Source organism: Patagioenas fasciata, chromosome 12, assembly GCF_037038585.1.
Source record: "Patagioenas fasciata isolate bPatFas1 chromosome 12, bPatFas1.hap1, whole genome shotgun sequence".
Classification (NCBI taxonomy): Eukaryota; Metazoa; Chordata; class Aves; order Columbiformes; family Columbidae; genus Patagioenas; species Patagioenas fasciata.
In genome coordinates this window covers 22,849,529-22,872,070 of record NC_092531.1, presented here as the reverse complement: position 1 = coordinate 22,872,070, position 22,542 = coordinate 22,849,529, and the positions used below count along the sequence as shown (strand labels likewise).

The window sequence follows — 22,542 nt, the reverse complement described above, 5'->3', positions numbered from 1 at the left end:
CTTAAATCCCAAATCCTGCAGTCCCGTCAGTGTGGCCATGTCACCGCGAACAAATGAAAACAAAGGGGCGTTTTACAAGTGCGGTGCAGAATTGCTTACAAAACTGTGCCATGAAGTTTCACCTGCCCAAAATTCTTGCTTTGTTACCTTTTAGGAGGCTTCCCACTTAGGTGTAACCCTTGGTTACCTGGGAGCATTCACACCTTTCTTGTATCCTTTCTTTAGCATAACTAGAGCAGTTATCCAACCTGCATACTGGATAGGGCATGAGAAGGAAGTTATTTATTAGAAAAGGGCCCTTGCAGACCCATAGAATGCTATTTAAATATCTCTCTACTAAAATTTAGGCACCTGCAGCCCATAGACTGCAACAGCCTCTCATTTATCTTATGTGGCCCATCATCTTTTCTATTTGTTGTTGTTAGTGAATAATCCCAAGGTCTATGTTAACGCATGGCCTGCCAAAGCTGCTGGGCTGTCCTACTTGCCCTTTCATGGTAGAAGCTCCTACCACTCAATGAAAGAATCACACTATATCCTTTCTCATTTCCTTTTCTTCTTTCTTCTGCTCCTTAAATGATGTGAATCTTCATTCAGTGCATGTGTTGATTGATTTGGCTTTATAATTCCATTGATTCTGACAGTGATCCTATATAGCCTTAAACTATGCTCCTTTCTTGCCTTTTGTAAATAAATCTGCTGTTCCTCAAATATTATTCTTCCAGTCTCCTCCAGTATGTTACTGAAGCTGCCATCATGTCCATAGATAAACAAGCAGGATTCCCTGTTTCCTGCAAATGAATCCATTCAGCTTTTAGCAGTTTCTCAGTTTAGCAAAAACCGCTCTTTCACCTCATGGTGCTCATGATAAAGGACGCTTGAACAAAAATTTAAAAAAATATTATAGATTGTCCTGATTTCTTTGCTAAGGCTGTTGATGGTACTTTTGTAGCATATTTTTTCTATGGTGATCCTAAAGAAACCTTCAATGAATAAGAGAGAACATGTTCCAGTTATGCTGGAAGGACTTGATTTATGACAAGAATTTTATCAATTATTACATTACTAAATGAAGAATAAAAAGAGGGATTTGTTTGAAATAGCGGAACATGCGGTGAAAGAATGGATAAAACCTAAGTCTTTTCAAAGACTTCAGTTACCTATGTCTGTTTTGCTTGCAAGACGTTAAAAAGAGATATTAATGAAATAGTATTTTCCATCTCACTTCCAGATTTTTTTTTCTAACAAGATATTACTTCCCTTTCACTGTTTTAGGCACAGGGAAGTGTTCATCAAGAGGATTTAGTAAAACTTTAATATTGCTTTTACATTAGTATTGTTGTGACCATTCCCTCAAGGTTAAACTGAAGAATTAAGGAAATAATTGGGTGTTGCATATTTTGAAAGCAGAATCTGATCTACAGTCACTAACCTCCTGACAATAATTGGAGATGAACTGCTCTGGGGTCATCCTGAGTGCTGTTTTTCACCTTGACGCTTGTTTGTGCACAGCTAGAAAGCGCTGCGTATCTACAGTTATTCACGGTTCTAATGGTAAATGCTATATAGCAAGGGATGCTGTCCTGCTGCAGGGGTATTTGGGCCCTGGTTCTGGAAAGGTGTTGGTGGGGACTTCGCCGTTGATATCACTGGGAGCAACTTCAGTCTGCTAGTGCAGCTCCTTTAAAAGCAAATCCTAGGCAATTCAACTCAATCCTTTGGAAAGAAGGCAGAGTCTGCCTAATGCAAAGTTTAGAAGCAGCTTCGTTGGAAGAAGAAAAACCTCCAGAGTTCATATTTCTTCTGGAAATATGAAACAGAGTTGATATTTAAGCTGGATTTTGAAACTAAATGAGGCATTGGCTAAATACTACTGCAGCCTTTCAGTGAAAAGTTTAATCTTTTAGCCAGAGCATAGCAAGAGAAAACATGAATAGTTGCTGATAAATATCCAAAAGCTTAATCACTAGTATAAATTTTAGAAGGTACAGAAAAAAGATTTTCAAAATGTGTTGATCTCAGTCTGCAGCCCAAGATATGCCAAGGAAAATGTATTTGCATTTAATGAATAAAAATGTTGGTAGAAATGTTCTTTAGAAAACACGGAAAGATAATTTTGATTTTAAATTAAGATACTCTCTTACTTATCCTTCTTGTGTTGTGTTGGCTTTAAGATGTACAAACCTACGGCATGAAAAAAGGTTTAGATTGAGCACTGTAGTGTTGATGATGTGATCTTGAGCACGTTCACATCAGTGGGCTGACTCCTAGTACTTGCATGGGCACAGAATGGGCTCGGTCTGAGCAGCACGGGCGATGGAGGCAGTTGTGTTCTTGCAGTTGGGAACACATTGTACACAATAGTTTGTACTTAAATAGTTTTCAATAGTAGGCACTACTCAAGCAATAGCTGAACTTAGAGTTTCTAAGTGCTTGCTGGCAGCATTTGACGGTGTCATAAATAGGTGTTTTCTGCAAAATACTTAGGAATTGTCTTTCACCTATCTCTGTATATATCTTCAAGTTACAAACACATTTTCCCAAGCTTGTTTGATTTCTACATGTTCTAAATAGGTGTAGAATGAGATGAAAAATCATTAGATTTGGGTTTAAATCAGACAGGTCTGAAGTCTGCCTTTAATACAGAGCATTCACCATGGAAAACTGATCCTTGACTCACACACTTCAGTTCTGTCCCTGCAAGAACTTTTGGTTCAGTCTTTCAGGTTGTCTTGTCATCTCACTTGTGACTTCTCTGATGAAATCTGATAGTCATGTTGATTGTTTCAGGTTCTTTAATGAAGAAATGCTTGCCTTTCATCAGTTCAGCTGAGTTTTTTTTTTTTTTAAGAAGAAATGACATTTATAGTTTAATTCTGGTTTGAAATATTGGCTTCGTAGTTTAATATTAATAATTAAATAATTAGCCCGCTCTCCAGAAATGCTGAGCTGCTGGCAGCTTCTGTGGAAACTCAGTTCACTTGCAGGGTCTTTAAATGTTTGCGAGTGCCCAGCATTAGGAAGTTGTTTTTGTAAATGTTGGCCATGACAGAAGCTAATCTGGGTCTTATTAGATACTTAATCAGGATTGCTTACTCTGGAGATGTCTGGAGTTCTGAACTGTTAATGTGACTTTATCTGCTAACACACTTCGTCTTGTGATGAAGCTGGAGTGCTGTGCTCGGTCAACATTGTTGTACTGGAGTCCTTGAAAATCCATTCAACTGAACAGCTACTTAGCTGGCGTACGACTTCCCTGGGGCGTAAATCATGTGCTACAACAGCTTAGCAGACAGATATTTAAATTAAATTGGAAGACACACAATTTGGTATATGATTGGACTTGCCATGCATAGGAATCATAGTATTTACCAGTCATTAAGAATGCAGATAGTTTTTATCACTTTATTTGCTTTTCCCATCTTTTTCCCTAAAACAGTGATTTTTTTGGAAACTAAGACACTCAAGACCAAACCCAATTTTTCCGTTCCAACAGGAACTAATAAAAGACCCACAAACCTAGGGAAGCAAACTACGTCCACTGTGCTGCTCATTATTTTAATAGCATTAATTTACTTTGGGCAGGATAGTGCAGTTGTGTGTAACTGTAAAGCTTTAGGTGACTGGACCTTTATCTTTCATCTGTTCCACTTTTTGAAAACATGATATTGAAGCAGTTTCAGGAGGAGTGTGGTATTTTGTCATCTTTGGCATTTAAAGTAGGTGATATTGAAGCTTTCATTTTCTTTATTACACAAAGTAGTTTGTTCTCAGTATGGTCCCAATTTTAGCATGCACGTAGGATTGGGGAATGACTGATTTTAAGTCTAGGTAACGCTGATTTGCATTAAGTGTACGTAAGAGCATAGTTCTTGTTTTTCTCTTAATGTGGTTCTTGCTGCCAAGAAACTCAAAATTAAAAATTCCTTTGTACCGGAAAGATTAGTGGTTTATTTCTAATTATGTTGAAGTCATTTCTTTGAGACATTCCATCTCTGTTTTCTCATCTTCTTGACCTTCACAACTCAGACGTAGCAGAAAGCTTCACTTTCTAAAGCTGCTACTGTTTATATATAAATATGGAACAATTACTTTCCAGTCTCCTGGTGGTTATAATTAAATACAATAGTAGCATATTATTATGAGGTTCAGTTGAATTTGTCATAGCCTTTGTATCAAATGATCCCTGAGAACTGTAGACTAAACTACATTTTTTAATTTCTCTGAAATTACAAGAACAGTTTAAATCCTTAGGTGAAATTCTTAATCTGAACCTTGGAAGGAATGACCAATGAGTAATATTTGTAATTTTTAGTCCTAAACTACATCTTAACAATTGCTCTGATTTGATGATTACAAGTGGATGGCAATAGTTAATATGAATCCTGGGTATCCAGAAGAAAGAGCAGCTGGAGTGGTTTGCATTGCATAGTGGTTTCAGAGCGTGCTAATGGCATTCCTTTTGGGTCAAACTGTGCCAGAAGATGTGCCCCAGCAGCACACCTACTGTTATTCAGTCACTAAGAGACATTCAATCCGTAGGATTTACCAGACCTAGTTTAAAATAAGCCCTTCTCCTTCAAATGTGCTTTGTGTGGGCTCTTGGTCCTGCACATACTTTTATCTGCAGATTCAGTCCTACTTGGCCGTGCTGCTTGCTAATGTCAGCATTGGCTGGGAAGCACTCAGTAATCTTCCCTCTTACTTCCAGTAATAAAATAAAATGTAAAAATCCCCAAATCCAGTAACTTCAACTTGGGCAGATGCTTCTAGTCAGAGTAGTATGCAGAGCAATGAAATCGGGCAGCAGTAAAAATGATAACATACAAGTCACAGAGGGAAATCGAAAAACCAGAGGCTTGAATATAAGCCATTAGTTTTGTTGGAAGAGTAATTTAGTCTTAAAGCACTCAGGTGGGGAGTGATGAGTGAGGAAGCAGTCGCAACCTCTCAATAAGAACCGTGCCATTTTGCACTTCTCAGAACCTACCTACATTATTTATTTTTCAGGATACTTCTCCTTCATCTCCTTCATCACACATAGAATGATTTCTGGCTAATAAATTACGTGTTCTGATTAACAGATACCTAGAAAGATTTTCAAACACCAATCTGTTTTCAACGTTGACATTTTCTTCTTTGTCAGAACCATAGTACACACTTCCCTGCTACCTGATATATTAATTTCAGTGAATTTTATGCAGTGATTATTATATCTGGTTTAGCTACATTATCACCTTCTACTGTCTTCATTTAATAAAAGGTAATGAAAGCTATTTTAAAATGCCTGTTCTCAATCTTAAGTGTACTTGTAATTTGACACGTTTGACTTAAAGTTATTAACATTAAACTGGCCATTAAACAGATTTAAAACACTAGCATGAAATATAGTTGTTTTCTGAAACATTCACGTGCAGTCTTTAGTTTAAAACATGAATTTATATTGGCTTAGCCAAGTCATTCAGAGATGATCCCAAATATGCTATAAACCCACAGACTGTTGAAATTTGAATTAGGTTTAGGCAAAAGTACCCATAGAAGTATAAAAGCCTCGCAAGGAACATTGGTAGATTCCTCAGTGGGGAATAAAGTGGAGTAAGTGGAAACAGTATGTTTTGTGTTCAGTGCAATGTGTGAATGGAAGTGCATTGGACACATGTAGCTTATTGGAAGGTACATATATCTAGAGCAGAAAAAATGCTTTTCTGCTACTTTGAGTTGATATAAAAGAGTTCTTTGAGAATTTGAAACTTTAGTGGTTTTTAATGAACCTCTGGGTTTGGGTTGTTTATCAGCTGTAATTACTTGGTTTCAATGCCAGCTCACTGTGACAACTGCTATGGTGTTCTTGGTAGATTTTTATTTTTAATTAAATGCTTTGCTGCATTATTCCTTACTTTAGTTATACTGGGTAGGTAGCAGTACCTATTGCTGGAGTTAGGAGATCAGTTTCCACTGGAACCTCCTGTGTAACCTTATGAAGCATTAATCTTTTACATTGATTTTTTCCATGCTTAGAAGCCAGGTTTTGCTTGCCTGAATCTAACAAGCATTTTTCTGCTTCTCCAGTGGCTGACTGTTCATTAGCTTTTGTTTCAGAAATTGAATGTGTGTGAGAAGCCCTTGCTTTTTCAGTCGTATTTATTAAACTGCTATTTCAGCTTCAAATGTTGGTGTCTTTTATATTCAAAGCATAATACTGATGAATGTCCAAAGACTTTCTATTTTAAATATTTAGCTTATAAAGATGAGAAACATAAGCAAGCTAATTGCTATATATCCTACTAACAAATTTGTGTATGGGAAATTAAGCAACAGTATGATACATATATTTATCTAAGAAGTGTGGTGGGATAATTTGAATTGTCTTCTGTCTGTGAATTACTCGTGTCTTTCAAAAATATTATGAATTGCTAGCACTTAACGCTATTATTTTCCAAAGTATTTTACAAATATCAACTACACCGTTAATATGGGTCCACTGGTGTTCTCATTGTGTTTTAAACCTGGGGAAACTGAGGTAGAAATGTTAAGTACTGTAACCCAGGACACTCAAGCTTTAGAAGGCATATCTCTTATCCATGAGTCCTGTGCTGAAATCATAGATTACATCATTGCCATATTCCCTCACATGGGATCTATTGATGGCCCATTGAAACCAGTGGGGAAAAATGCCAGATTTTGTCAGCCAGTTTCGTGTCTGGGTTATACTTAACGTGTCAGGGCTTGTGTCTGCTTGAGCCAGCTTGGATTCAGCGTTAGGCGTAGCTGTGGACCTCTCTTGGTTGCTTTATGGGGAAACTATTGTTATCAAATATAGATTAATTCTCCATATTTTATGATTTAGCTCTGCATAAATAAAGTCAGTTGGCTAAAGTGTACAAGTGGAGACTGCTGCAATAATAGGCTTTATAGAAATGCCATGATAATATGATGTGAACACGAATTACTCTTATGCAGGCTTGATGAAAAAAATCCTCTTTTAAATCAGGTTCAGTCTTGCATGCTAAAATATGACCTTTTACCCTAGTCTAGACATGTCCTTTGCAAGCTATTTCTGGTTTATATGATGATTGTTTGATTTAAAACAAGTATGTTAATTTAATGCTGTCATGAATGATGGGGTTTACAGTGTGAGAAGCTGACAGCTTCTGCTTTACAGAAGAGAGTAAGCAAAGCAATGTAAGCTTCTCCAGCCCCATACTGTGAATGCCTTCTCATCTGCTTTTTATGAGATAAGTGGTGAGCTTCAGAAAGTGAAGTCACTGCAAGAGAGAACTGTAGGTCTTGCCTTCCTTTTCCACCACAAACCTGTTGAATTTTGTGGATTTATTTTGAAATCTTTAGCACTGAGGTTACACACCTATATTTGGTACAGTCTCAGCCAACAGTTTGGAAACTGGTTGATGGCAACAGCTAGCTTTTGTGTAAAGCTACTATGTATGTCAAAATGTAACAAATAGTTCAATTAAACCCCATTTATGAAGTTGGCTCATTGGGAAATGTCCAGCAGTAACTTGTGTATTTCAGGCCTTGTTTTCTTCACTGGAAGGCTTCAGCCTCTTGGAAGGTAATTTTCATCTCTTTCCCATTTCCACTCTCCCCTACCACAGCTGGACTCAATATTCTGAGTTCAAGAGATGATTACTTATTTTCTCTAGTATGCAAACCAATTAACTTCTCAGGTAGAGTTACAATGTGGTAAGAATAAGGATGTGTATGTGCAGTATATTTGCTATGTATCTGGGATGCTTTAGACCCACAACACAATGATGGGGTATTCAACCAGCACAGAATCACAGAATGGTTGGGGTTCAAAGTGAGCTCTGGAGGTCATCTAGTCCAACCTCTCTGCTAAAGCAGGTTCATCCAGAGCAGATCGCACAGGAAGGTGTCCGGGTGGGTTTGAATGTCTGCAGAGAACGAGCCTCCACAACCTCTCTGGGCAGCCTGGGCCAGGCTCTGCCACCCTCAAAGTAAAGACGTTTTTCCTCATGTTTAGATGGAACGTCCTGTGCTTCAGTCTGTACCTGTTGCCCCTCATCCTATTACTAGGTAGCACTGAAAGGAGTCTGGTCCCATCCTCTTGACATCTCTTCCTTCAGATATTTGTAAACGTTGATAAGATCCTTGCTTAGCCTTTTCTTCTCCAGACTGAACAGACCCAGCTCTCCCACTCCCTCCTCATTAGATGCTCTAGGCCCCTAATAATGTATCTAGTGTATCTCAGGTATGTTATGGTTGCTGAACACGCATAGATCAGTTGAACAAAAGCCATTTGTCTGGTAAGGGCCCAGGTGTCAGACAGCCCAGCTGGAGGTACTGACCGACTCTGACAGAATTAGCTCCTCTGTAGCTTGAAATGGGCCCTTTTTCCTCTCCGAGTCTTGTTCTCAAATGCTCTTTACCAATTATGAATAGCGCACAGAACTAACGTGGACCACTGCCTGGTGCTTACTCCAGTCGTTCCCTGCTATCTTCTGATGTCTTTGCAGTAATATCTTCCTGCAGGATAGGAAAATAATTCTCACTTTGACACGGTCTCATGGGTTACCCTACTTTAAGGAGGCTGGACTAGATGAGCTCTCAAGATGTCTTCCAAGCTGAGTTATTCTAGGATTCTGTGCCTTTGTATCTTCCTGTGAGAATATATACTATATATATATATTTTTTCTTTTTTTTGCTATCTATACTATATACTCTATTTAACCAAAAACCTGTTATCTGTAGCAGCCAGTAACTGTCTAGTGAAGTGTGTAAGGAAGATGTATAGCTTAATGTTGCTTTTCCAGTGTGTTTTTCACAGCATCTTTCAGCAGTGATGGTTCATAAGCCAGAGATTGTATCTTTTTGTTTAATAGATGATTCAGATGATTCTACTGTTGAGACATCATAATAGGTTTTGGACTCTATAAGCATTTGGCATATCCTCATCACAGACCTCTGTACCAAAGTATCCACCCAGAAATACTGTGCTTGAAAATGTATCCCTTTTTTTTACCCCAGAAGTTCACGTCTAGTCTTTGTAATTATACGCAGAGAGTTTGTTGAAATTTTGACTTGTGTTTGTAGTCGCTGTAATGTGACCTTTCTGAATCTCTTACAGACGAGAGCAGAGCAATCCCAAGGTGCATACTTCTTGCCCGAGTTTGCACTTTCTCCACAGGGGAGTTTTCTTGAGGATACCACGGGGGAACAATTCCTCACTTACCGTTACGATGACCAGGTCAGTATGCCATACGTGAAAGATATAGGTTACTGTCAAACAAAAGTGTGTTACCTTTTCAAGCCACATCAGATTCGTAACAAATCGAATGACAGCACGCTATACAAAATGAAAATTAAGGCACTAAATTGTAGAACTAATAGATCACAACCACTTACAGAAAATACTTATAAGATGTAGTGGAGATGAAAGCAACCATGTTTTAGTGATGTGTTAATGGATGTTTATAGTTCTGTAAAACGTGTAGAATTAGACATGGTTATGCTTTCTGTGAATTATTTGGCCTATCCTAAATTGTTTTATTTCATGGATAAATCAGTATATGGCAGATCTTGCATCTCCCAGCTTGTGAAAATCAGCACATTTTATTAGTCCATGGAGTTTTCAAAGGGGAAGGTTGAGTGAATTATAAAGAAACAAATGCAAAGTGTAATAATGGATGAAGCAGAGTGTTTAGAAAGCAACAAATTATGTGTTTAAAGTTAAAGATCTTTAATGCTTTCTCCAGACCATAGAAACATTATGTTCAACATGGAATATAGATATAAATGTAAAGAAAGCAACATGAAAGAAATGCTGTTAATCTTGGCAAAAGATCTGAAGTATATCTAGGAAATGTGTGGCATGCTGTGGAAATTTACTCATAACACAATGTGTTCCAGAAGTCAGTTGAACTTCCCATCAAAACTGTCTGAATTACATTCATAGACACTTACAGTACGTTTCTTAATGGAAGGTGAGGGAATTTGTTAGGAAATATTCCCTGTGAAAGAGAGAGAAGAGCCAAACTTGCCCTGCACTCACAAGATATGCTTCTCTCAAGGGCTTGGCAGCTTTGTTTTGAAAGGTCATCTCCTTGTAGGAGCTACTTTGAAGAAAAGAGTTTTCTCACTGGTACTCTAAAGAGAGAACTGAGATGAGTTTATTGAAGCTTTAGACCGAGTATCTTTTCAGGATGAGAAAAGGAAAGATACAACAGAAATTGTGTTGAGCTACTGTAAATTATTTGAATTTAGTTTAAATATGTTTATAATAATTCATACTTTTGCTATGCTAGAGTCTTGATTATCAGCAAATAAGGTACTTAGATAAAATGTCCCCTGGACCAAACACCTGGGAAAGCAATAACTTACAGGACAGTCAAAGGCAGCTGCAACTCAGGCTGCATTTACTGTTGGTAGCTGAAAGCCCCTGTAAAGGTTACACACTTTGATCAAAATAGCTTCCGTTAAATGGAGAACACTTTAGAGGAGAGAAATATAACAGAGGGATAGTCTGAGCTGTTAAATACACCGTTTGGACCATGTGAATAGCATAGCTCATTAAAACAAACAAACAAAACCAAACACAAACCCCAAAACAAACAATCCCACCCACAAAACCACATAAAAAATTAATTCCCCCCCCACCAAAAACCTCAAATACCAACGCAGATATACACAGAAGCCAGTTCCAAGCTCAATTCTGTTTGATGAAAGTTTTTCCATTAATTCCATTGGGATCTGAATTGCATCTGGGATCCAGTCAGCTTCTGTTCTTTTACAAACGCTATTCAGCTTTGAAATCCGCTATTCCCAGACACTTAGTGAGTACTATGCAATTGCGTTTGAATTCTTAGAACGCAAAATGGTGCTGAAACATCAGAATGTTGAAAACAAAAGCAACCGTATCAGTAGTAGTTTCTTTTGGAAGGAAATGTAGTCCCGAAGGGTTACTAAAAAATATAAATACATGAAGTGCAGATGGGAACTGATCTATGTCTCTAATTTACCTTCCTGTGAGTAAACCAAGAATTCTTTAGTAAAAAAGAAGCATTATTCTCCTTAATTTTCTAGAACATCAATCAAAGTATTGTAATAATGTAATAATAATAATAATAATAATAATTTATATTTTTGCTGAAATGTTCATACAAAGCTCAATTTTATCATGTGGTCAAACTGAGCCAAAAAACTTGAATTTTTCTTGTTTTCTGTGTTTCTACTCTTTCATAGGACGTTTACTCTATGAATGAAAGGAATTCTTAAACCAGCGGGTGAAAGTCCTTCATCAGATAATTTTTTGAGTTTTTGTGAGCTGGTATGGATAGGCTTGATATGTGGTAATTGTGATAAGGATGCAGGTGATTAAAAAGAGTTAAAGGTGTATCCAACATGGAAGTGGAATCAGTACAAAAAGGTTGCTGTATAATAAAAAAGCGCCATAGGATCATCCCACCTTAATTCGGTTTCAGCTGTTCACAGTGGGGCTGGATCGAAAGTAAAGGAGTGCTGGCCTGGGGACAATATATCTTCCTCCATTTTCCTGGGACACCAGAATTGTCCTGTGGGCATCTCCACATAGCCTTGGTGTTCCTGTGTGTCCTAAGTACATAGTTAAAAATTGGAAAAGTGAAATTACCTTGTGCATTTGACCCCAACAAAATAAGAGATCAGTATTACCCACCTATTGTGAAGATCCTACCTCCATCTGTAAGGGGTACGTTTTAATGGTTGGACTCGATGACCCTGAGGGTCTCTTCCAACTGAAATGATGCTATGATTCTGTGCATTGATGGAAAGGGGCAGAATAGAGGAGAGGGATGAGAGGCTGTTGAGACAGTGGCACAGGGGTGGGAGAAGAGGGTGGCTCACAGCTGCTGTTCTTTTGGCTGCTCAACGTGATGCTGAGACCCTTGCAGGCAAAGGGATCCTTCTGCATCTTCCCAGCTGTGCCCTTCCTCCTTGCACCGTTCCTCATATCCAGGCCAATAAAATTTTCAGTTTGTCGAGATAGATGGATATTATTTTTATATAGCAGCATCATTACCGTCATGATCCAAGATTAGCTTCCTTACAGCCTCCAAACACAGGAATGTTTCAAAGGGGTTTTCTTTGGCTGTTGTGTGTGATATTTTTCAAGCAGGGAGCCAGTTTAATCAGGATCATTCATTCCTTTGTTAGTAAGTAATCTCAGTAAAATAGAACTAGCTGTTACTTAAATATTCAAAAGTATTTGCTATCTGAAAAAGACAAACTTAAAGTTTGAAATGGAAGATGAGTAAATATTAATGGGAACACACTGTACTCTGTTCTAGCCCAGCAAAATTACATACGGATTTTTGTTGTACATGCAAGACAGTACATTTTGTTCTGGTTTAATCTGGCAGGACCGTGCTCTCGTTTTGGTACAGGATTGCACTAACCCCCTTTGCATATTCAGTTGCTATGTGTATGTTTAAGAATTACATGCAGATGAAATTCTTTGGCTAGATATTTTCAAAATTCATATATATATATATATTTACCCCCTCTATGACTATAGAACAAAATGCCTGACAAGCCCTGATTAAATACTGCCACCTTTATTTGCAGAGGTGGCATCTGGACAGAATGGTACATTCTAGTTTTGACACATTTACTGCTATATCTTCAGGGAAAAAGAAAAACAGTGATTCAAAACAAATACTTTAGAGGGCTTCCAAAGAGCAGAAACACAGAGATGTTTACATTGAGCATTTTCTTATAGCTCCTGCATTGTCCAGCAAGCTATGTCTTGCATCAGTGCATTGCATACTGCATTTCTAAAATTCTACTGAGTCAATGTAATTTAAATCTCACTTAGTACCAAATAGATTTTGATGTGTAGCCAAAGACTTCATCTGCCATTAGAAATTTGAGACTGAAACAAAAATGCCCCTCTGCTATCTTTCTTGAATGAGTTTTAAAATAAATGTATAAGTAACAACTCTTTCCCCAACTTTAAGATATGCGCTGAACCTTGCCATAAGTAATAATTTCCTAATTTTCTTTCTGATTTCTTTTGGCTTTTCACCTTTTAATCTACTACAAGGAATTTGCTTTTTTTTTTTTTCTTTTCCAAAATGCTAGTAGTACTGGAACGCTTTCTTGCAGAAATAAAATGTTCTTGTTTTCTGACACTTAAGGTATTGCTTCCAAGTATTAAAACCATTCCATATGACGGACCACCAACAAGGACAGCAGTGCAAACTTGGTTGGGCTGGATGTTTGAAGTACCTTTCCGCTTCGATTTGCTGTCTGGAAGAAACAGTTTTGGGGATGGGAGGAAAGAAAAATCAAAAGAGGTTGTTATCTTTTAAGTGAGAAAACATTTGCTTGAGTGGTCAGCTTTCTAGCTGACCTTGTTCCTTCCAACTTTTATGGTGTTTACCAATTTAAACTCATAACAAGGAAGTCCTGATTTTGGATTTAGGCATATGGCACTAAGTATCCAATCTTGCCATAGAAGTATAGTGTTTCCAAACAATTTTTATTAAGTGCGATCAGGAAGAGTGGTAAATATTGGCATCTTAAAACCTCCCAGCAAACAAAATAATGAAAATCTGAACTTTCAGGCTTGTGGATATTTAGCTATGCGAGGTAAGGTAGTAACCAGTGAGTCTGTTTTCAAGTAGATGTGCAAGTTGCAACACACCAGCTGAGGCTGGTGCAGTTCTCTTAATAACCAGCATTTCTTTGGATTTGCTAGAGAAGTTTGCTATGATGTGTGGGTGGAACTGCCCCAGGTCACAACTGGTGAGTACCAGCTGCTGCTCCTTGTCTGAGCCCCGTGGTTCCATTGCCAGCTAGTTCCCATGTAGGTCGCCAGGGAAATGGAGCTAGAAAATTTTGGGCTTGGAGATGAGTCATGTAAGGCACAAATTTATTTCAGATTACCACAGCAGTGAAGACAAGCTCTAATCCTGAGAAGGGAGGGAGTTTTCCAGTTAGCAGCACGCCTGCTACCCCAGTACGTAAAGCTCAAACACTCTCCTTTTGAGAGGGAGCCAGACACTTGTGTTACCCTGTGACATGATATTTTTGTTGATATCCTGAGGAAGCATTCAGAACCATTAAAAAAGACATAACGTTATGTTTTTGTGGAAATTTAACTGAAGGTGGTATTAGGTGCTCCCTAAGATTTTCAACTCTTTTACTCCTTTTTAAAAATTTCTTTTGATACCTTTATTTTCTGTTCACAGGTTTAATCTGGGTCTCTTTTAAAGGTTGTGTTTTGGTTTTGTTTTTTTCTGAATCTAGATTACAAGTGAAATGTGTTTCTGATTTGGAGTTGGGGGGAAGGAGGCAGGGATTAAGAGCAATGAAAACCCTTTACAATTTCAGGCAGAACTGCTGTAACAGAGACTGGTACTGAATAAATCAGCCATGATCCTATTCTAATACTTTTGTTTAGGCTAATTGCTTGCTGGAAGTGTGTGACTAGCATATGTACAACTAATTATATCATTAGTGATATATTCTTGTGCAAAATAGATTGCTTAGTGAACTGGAAACTGTTGTAACATACTTTAGTTGATTGGCAAATTCAATGGGGAACTAGCACATTTTAAAGCACCAACCAACATTTTAAACTTGGGGTTTTGTTGTTCAGAGAAAACAGTGGAAATGCTGTGTGCAGTACATTTTTCTCTGGGCACTAAAAACTACAGACTTTCCTATTTTGTATCGCTGCAGTAGTCCCAACCCTGCCAAAGGTCTCTGTGTATAAATCACACTTACAGAAGCCAGTAGGTCTTCACCTCATGCAGGATAAGTGTGTTCACAGGGCATCTGTAATAATACAATTTCTGCAGAGAACACGTTTTATATCATTTCTGTCCGGATCGAATACCTGCTACAAGGCTGTAATCCTATTCCACTGATTTCTGTGGTAAAATGTGTTGGCCTGGGTCCCTAGTCCTTCTGTGGCTGTGACAGCACCGGCCTCAGCTGCTGGCAGAGGATTCCCAGGTAGCAGAAGCAGCCCCTTATTTGCAAGGTCCTCCCCCAAAATGATTTCCCGAGGAAGAAAGGAGGATGGACATGAACCTTCAGGTGCTTGTTCCTGCCCCCTGGGTGCTGGACAGACACTGGGGTTGCTCTAACGGGTGACAAAGGGCTCCACAGGGATCCATGAAGCTTTGCTATATGCCCCTGCTAGTGCCAGCAGCTTGGCTGCAGATCACTGACTTGGGGAGAAAAGATTCAGATTAGAGGAAATACCTATTTCCTAGTTTCTACCTATTTGTATGAAGTGAGTGAAAAATAACGAGTACCTTTTCTACTAATGGAAAATAGAACTTAATTGTTAAAACACGATACTTTTTGGTATACTCATTTTCTTCCTTTTTTTTTTTCTTGGCCATATCTTTGGGACCACAATGGCAGGTTTATTCAATTTGAGGTGGGTATATATCAAAACAAAAGGCTATAAAATGAAAGTGCCTTGTTGTTATAATTTCTCTATCATGCACATTTTTCATAAAGGATTGAATCTCTAACTCACATTCAGTGTATCGCGTTCTGATGTTGTCAATTTAGAGCTTTCAAAAATGCATTTTTCAGTTCGTAGCAATAGATTTAAGGTCTTTATTTCCCTCCCTTTCCCTCCCCTGCCAGAGGCAGACAGAAGGATGTGCACTTGGGCAAATATTCCACTGTAAAGTCTTTAACTCAATTCTGCCACTTTGAACCGGTAGCAAGACACATGGTGAAATGAATTAACAATATACAGACCGTAATGTGAATTTACTTCTGACCTCCTGGTAACCCCAGTGCACTCCCAGTGGTTGGCACATGTACTTATCCAAGAATTTTGACATTGATAAAGGCTCAGCTTCAGACTTCTAAATTAGGACCTAAAGGTCCGGAGGTAGCAGAAATGATCCCATGCTTACACAGGTCTGACGCACCACTGCTATCATCTATCAAGAAGAGTTAACTGAGATATAGTAAAGAAGTGCTTCTAAATCAAAATATGTCCTTCAAGTAGTATAGGAAACACCATGCTTGGAACTGAAAAGTCATTCTTCAGATTGCGCGTGGAAGACAAGATGTTTTAAGCTGATAAAACCCAATGGTGGGTTAATCATTTTGTCTACTCAAAGAAAATACATTTTAGAACTGCATTTTTTCACTGGTCTCAGTCAAGATCAGAACAAATTGTATTTAGTTCTTCAATAACATAGGCAGATTCCTAGAGCTTCTCAAGCTGTTCAGAACTCCTGTTTAGTTTTGCAAAAATGAGAAGATGTTGTTGTAACACTGAATTTTTCATGAAGGATGAATGTGATGGATTGGATTTTTTTTCTTCTGTGCTGCCCATGCCACAGGTAACATTAAAAGACCTTTGAGAGTTTATAGTAGCTTCTTTCTCTTAACATGGAAAGCCTTAGTGCAAAAATAAAAGAAACTTCAGCTTATACTGGCTCTGAAATAAGGCTGAGTAAAACGCTTGCTTGATAACATGAATCATTCTGTGTAAGGTGTTTCTGAAATAGTTCTATTGTTTTGCGAAGTGGTGGGTAATTTAAGCAGAATTTCCACTGTTGAGCATGCGGATAAGATCTCTCACATACTTGACAATCATCCTTTAGGCCTGTCCAGCATGGAAACCAGATTGATAGTACAGGTTGGATGTCACAATGACCTTTGTAGTGGAGATATTCTTGAACTTAAACTTCTGCCAATTCATTTGCCACTAATGTGGAAGATGCAGTGAAAAACCTTATTTTAAAATCTGCATATCTTGGCTTTTTTTTCTAGGAATAGTTAAAATGCTGCTGGATATCATTAACACTTGCGTAATGACCCAGCCTTGGGACAACTAAAGAACAATCTCTTTACCACTTCAAACAGTTATTTCACTTCACACTACTTCAAAATAACTGTCAGTGTTGTCAGTAAACCTAATTTATTTCTACTGACTATTAGACTTCAAAAGCTATTTGCTCAGAAGGGAGAAAATGACATACATTAATTACTAATTTGGCAGTAACAGCGAAAATAGTAAATTGTAAATGTAGGTTCTTGAGAGGATCACCACTGACAACTGTATTTATTATTCACAGAGCTTAGAAAGTGTTACAGGTTGTGATACTGTAAGATCTGAAGCATTTTAGTGCTCCTAATGTGAAACAAACTGTACCAGGTTTCACGACCTACATTAATAATGTGCTGTTGATATAAAGACAAAAAGCGGGGATGGTCTCTTCTGTTTCCCAGCTTTCGGCAACTGTCTTTCCTGATATCTAATTCAATAAAAGTGTGTTTATGTGATGTAGTCAAGTGATCTGGCTGCAGCATGGCCAGGAAGGGCCGGAGCTCTTTTCCTTTAGTGACTGGATGCTAAATCTTTATCCTGTTTCATAAACAACTGTCTCAGTTTGTGAAGGGGAGTTATACCCTTGTTACTCGGTTATGTTAAGAGACTGATAAGGTAATGATTGATGAAAAGGAAGAAGGTCAAACATCTCTGAACTTCCTGCTGTTATTTGCTGGTTTTGTTACAGAAAGCAGAAGTGCTTTGGAGGGCAGGTCTTAGAATGGGCAAGAATGATTGAGCTCAGGATCAGAACAAGGACGGGTAGAAAGGATGCATATAGATTTCAGAGAGACAGAAGTAGCTGTGATGTCCAGGTAAGCATCCTGGTACGGTGCGGTTCAAGTGTCAGGTTGTACGTGCCGGTTCCCACCAGCACGGTTGCTGTACCAAGGCTTCTCAGTGCTTGACTTAAGGGTAGAGAGGATGACCATGGTTTTCAGTAACAGAACTGGGAGAGTGTTTTGAATTAAAATTAAAAAGGATATGGAATTTGTTATTTATTCTTTCAAGTTATGAAAGCTCAGTGATTTTTTTTCTTCTTTTTTTCTTCCCTTCTCCCTCTGTTTTATGTATTGAAGCTACTTGCTTTTCTGTTTAGGCCATAGCCTAAAATAATATTACTTATTTTCTAATCCCTCTAAACCATTACCCCCAGGAAACCACTGAAGCTTTGGGTGCAACTTCTAGTACACAGGATATCCTATGAAAGTCAATAGATCTTTCTGCATGTCTGAAACAATTTACATCAATAAATGCTTGTGTGTGATTTAAGGCAGCGGTTGAAGGTGGTCAATGCTTTGCTTGAGTGTTTAGTGTGGTCTTTGATAAAGAGCAATGCTATACTTGCACATTTGCCTTCAGTACTTTAATGTACTTGAGACAAATTGTAGGCTTCATATTTTGTGGAATGATTGGAAAATCAAACATTCCTTTTCATTCTCTGTGGGACTTTTTCCCACTTTCCTATAGACAGGCAACTGTTAAGCTGGTTTTGGGTCCAGGAGTGGCAGTCAGACCTCTGAGAACTGGAAACAATCTGCACTTGAGACTGTTAGACTTGACCTCTTGCCACTTGAGCCTGTGTAGTCTCGCTTTATAAAAATAGCTTATTGCAAGTAAACTTATTTGAGTTAATGTGCTATAAGAGAAAATAATTTAGTGTTTTGATGGTATAAGCCGTTCTTCTATTAATGTTTTATGTTGCATAGGAGAAAAAAGACTCTTAAAAAGGCATCAAACCTTTAGCTCATTGGAAGGTTCATGAAGCAGACTGGACTATTTGCACATGGGTAAGATGAATTAGTAGTAATATGCTGCTCTGTGGTGTGACATGTTCTTGTAGCTTTTAAAATAAATCTTAGGAGGTAGTTGTAATTGTAAATACCAGATTATATGTTCTCCTTTACCTGATTATTTAGGCTTTGCTCCAAAAATTGTAGTAATTTCAAAAGACTTTGGATCAGGCCTTCATTTTTTTTAAATGCAAAAGAGATTTGCCATTGATTTCAGTTAGGCTGGACTCAGGTTCACCAGAAGAAATACTAGAGAGTGTTAGACTAAGACATTAGTCTAATGCAAAATGGGATGGATGCTACAAAGCACAAGCATCGTTGTAGCCTCAGTATTCTGCAGAGAGACAAGTTCAATGCTTTTGTTCAAAAATGGTGTCAAAAAGATGTACGAAAGATGCTGTATAGTAAACTTAGTTTCAGTCAACTGCTGGCAGATTTGGTGAGGATCGCAGTTTTCTGTGACTTATACAACCAAATCTTCTCACGCACCCTGAATGCTGAAATGCATCCTGTTTTGAAAATATTTGATCTGTTGCATTAGTTACTTTGGACTCAAATCACATCACAAAATATTGACAAAATGTGATTCATTACTCCACTCTTGTGCCCCCTCTTTTCTAAAAATATGCGTGTTTCCTGAAATGCGTAACATATAGGTCAGTGATCTTCCTTTGTCTGAATGTTATGGTTTTATATGGTATAAACCTGAAGAAACAAGCCATGTTCTTTCAGCCAGCTCATATAATGCCTCATAACATCGATAAAACATATCATGGCAAAATAACCTCTTTTTGTTATACTGTTTGGAAAAAAAAGACTTAAAATATTACAATGCATCAATTTTACTTGCAAGAAATGCAGTGCATTGAATCCAATTTTTTTTTGACATTACTAATAGGTGATGTAACTTATGTTCAAATATCAGATTGTAAACCATGAAATGTTACCACCATCAAGTGCTGGCTTCTGTTGTAACTACTTGCATTAGGGTAATATTGTAATTTAATGTATGAATCAGAAATATATCCTAAGTATCTTATTTAAGTACTAGGGCTAAGTTTTAGACTTGCCCTGTTCTTTTCATTCCATATGAAACAGATTTTGTTCTTTTTTGCAGATATTTTTATACTTCACAACGAACTTGCCAGTTAATGCTCATTCTTCTGCTCCTTCAATATCGAGGCTATAGGGTAGTCTGTTTTTCTCATATTTTTCAGCTTTGCATTCTAATGACTGTGAGGCAACGAAAAGGAGGATGAAAATATTTCTTGTGAATAGTCCTTTTTCTATGCAATTAAGCGACTTCCTCTTAGTGAATAACATTGCCCAAAAATTCATTTTAGAAAGGGTGTCTATCATCCTGCATAAGATATCATTGTAATTGAAATTATCTGTATTTTGCTATATTAGAGACCAAGGTCCTGCATACCGAAGGGAGATTTTGCTGACAGCACGATGAAGTCTTTCTGAGAACTGGTTCTACATATGTTTGTTAATGTTTTGGTGAGTGCAGACACAATGTGGACCACTGTCTAGAGCAGATAGGAGAGGTGACCTCTCTTGCGCAGAAGTCGCAGTGTGGGGCCCAAACACTTCTGCACACGCATAACTCAATTCTTGTGAGGACTCCCATCTACGTCAGTGAACTACCCACATAAGTAAAGATGCACATGTGCAAAAGTGTTGGCAGGAGCAGCACCTCGTTTCCAGCCCCGTTCTTTGAAATTCCTTGCTTAAACTCCTAAGACCCCAAAGAAAGAGAGCACCTCTTGGGAAGGTCTGAACATCCCCCGTTCATATTGCAGTGAGTGGAAGTTGAAATCATTTGTGTAATATGATGTGGCCAACAGGTCTTTCTCTTTCATAACTCAGATGTGTACTGATTTAATAACTCCCATTACTCCGACACTGTCATAAAGCTTACCGTGAATTGCAATCAGTCTAGTTTACATTTTAAGCATTACTTTTTCTTAAATGAGGGACTTGAAACCATTTTTGCAGATTGACGACATCAGAAGATTTTTCAACTTAATGAAAAAATCCAAATGACCGTTTAATATTTTCAAAGAACAGACTGGTGGAGGCTGGCCTGTTGTCAGAAAAAAAGTGTATGAATTAACTTTGCTACGTTATGATTTAATTTAAAATTAACTTATGGTTTGTTGACAACATTCATATTTCATAGAATAGGTGTAGGGTGCAAGTTTTCTGTATTTCCTACCATGAAGAAAAAAAACCCCATTAACTCTGACATCTGTTTTTAGCACTTTCCTTCATATTTTTGGATGAATGCCTGGCAAAAGCTGGAAAGCGACTAAGAGATCGACCAAAGATGGCCTAAGGGCCTGTTCCCAGCTGGTACGACATCTGGAATGTTATATATAGTGGATAAATTCAGAGTTGTAGTTTAATAAGATCGGTATTCAAGCGTTCGGCCTACAGCAAAGGACAGTGAAGCTGACAGCATGCGTAGTGCTTAATATGTCAAGGTGTCTGAAATGTAATTTGCTGGGTTTTCACTTTCATTTTGGCAGATCCCTTATGCTTATATATAAACTTTAATCTAGTATTGTTTTGAACCTTTACAAAATAAAGGGTGACGTCATGTTGGTATTATATCCAGAATCTTATCTTTTCACTAAGCTTAGAGTATGTCTGGATTTCTTTCTTTTTTCTTAGGAAAAAAGTGCTAAAGACATTTTTATGAGTTGACTAGAAAGAACTTTAAGCTGCTACCTTTGCAGATTTTAAGTATATGCAGCCTTTTACAGTGAAGATTTTACAGAATCATAAACCATTCAGGAATCTCGACTTGTGCTATATGGAACCATTCTTGCAAGATTTATGTCCCAGAAGGCCTGTGTGTTTGTTTTCTTTCTGTTAGGGGTTTAGTTAATCTTCTGACTGTCTAATCTCCAAACTGTAATTAGAAGTGTTGTTAGACAAGCCCAACAAAGTTGAAGGCAGGGATCCCTGTGATCTGCACCTTTCCTGTCGGATGCTGGAGCTGAGGGGGAGACTGTGAAACCGCCCTTCTAAGGTGTAAGTCAGGGGATTGTGGCTTCATAATTCCTCAGCACATTGTGATTATTTCCATGTTATTTATTGCTATGCAAGATCTTGTAGGTGAAGACAAGGTACTTGAATATGACTTGGCAGGAGACCAAAAGAGTCTAGGAGGAGGCGGACCTAGAGTGGGAGGAGAGATGACTTTTGCAGCTGCACTTTGGTAGCAGTTTAGATTTGGAGGTGGAAAGGCCAGATCTGAAATGACTGCAGCTGACGAGGAGAAAACTGATTTGTCTGCAGAGTAGTAGTGTCACTAATCACTGTTTAGCTGGTGGGGATGTGAACAAAATATTATAAACCTGTGTGTGTGGTGCAGGTACACAAGCATGTAGTGCAACTGAAGAGGCTGAGATAGTACAAAACAGAGCAGCGCAGGCTGTTAATTCCATGATAATACTAATATAGAAATGTTTAGTTGTCATGTAGGAAAACAGAAAAAGGGGGTGATTACTTTGAAAATCATGTGACTATCTCCTTGTTACCGTTTCTTGAGCTCAGCCAAGCTTGCTTTGTCTTAGTGAGTCTGGGCATAGCCAGCAAAATCCCTACTATATACCTCCTGCTTTGTTCTGGTATGCAAAACAATAGTAACAAAACCTAATTCTAGGTAGTGATTACAAAACAACATACTCTCAAGGAGCAGATATTCCTGTGAGAGGAATTTAGCACCTCACAGAATGTGAAGTGATTGCTTCATATTTTTCCTTTTGGTATGAATCCACTTCTCTAGGCTGTCATCAGAATTCTTTCTGTCCAGTGGTGTCCTGAAGAGACCCAGAGTCCTGATGGGTTGTTAACCAACACGCTCACACTTCACTTTTCTGTCTGTAGATTGGTTATAGAGTATTTACA

General features: G+C 38.1%; 1 protein-coding gene across 7 annotated transcripts in view; it reads left to right on the top strand.

Moving 5' to 3' along the window:
- ADAMTSL3 (ADAMTS like 3) overlaps window positions 1-22,542 on the top strand; it is a 180,380-nt gene that overhangs the window by 22,085 nt on the left and 135,753 nt on the right. For all 7 annotated transcript variants that reach the window (XM_065847389.2, XM_065847391.2, XM_065847390.2 and 4 more), the window contains exon 3: window positions 9,107-9,226. In XM_065847389.2, the coding sequence (XP_065703461.1) occupies window positions 9,107-9,226 (120 nt within the window). The remainder of the gene's footprint in view (window positions 1-9,106; window positions 9,227-22,542) is intronic.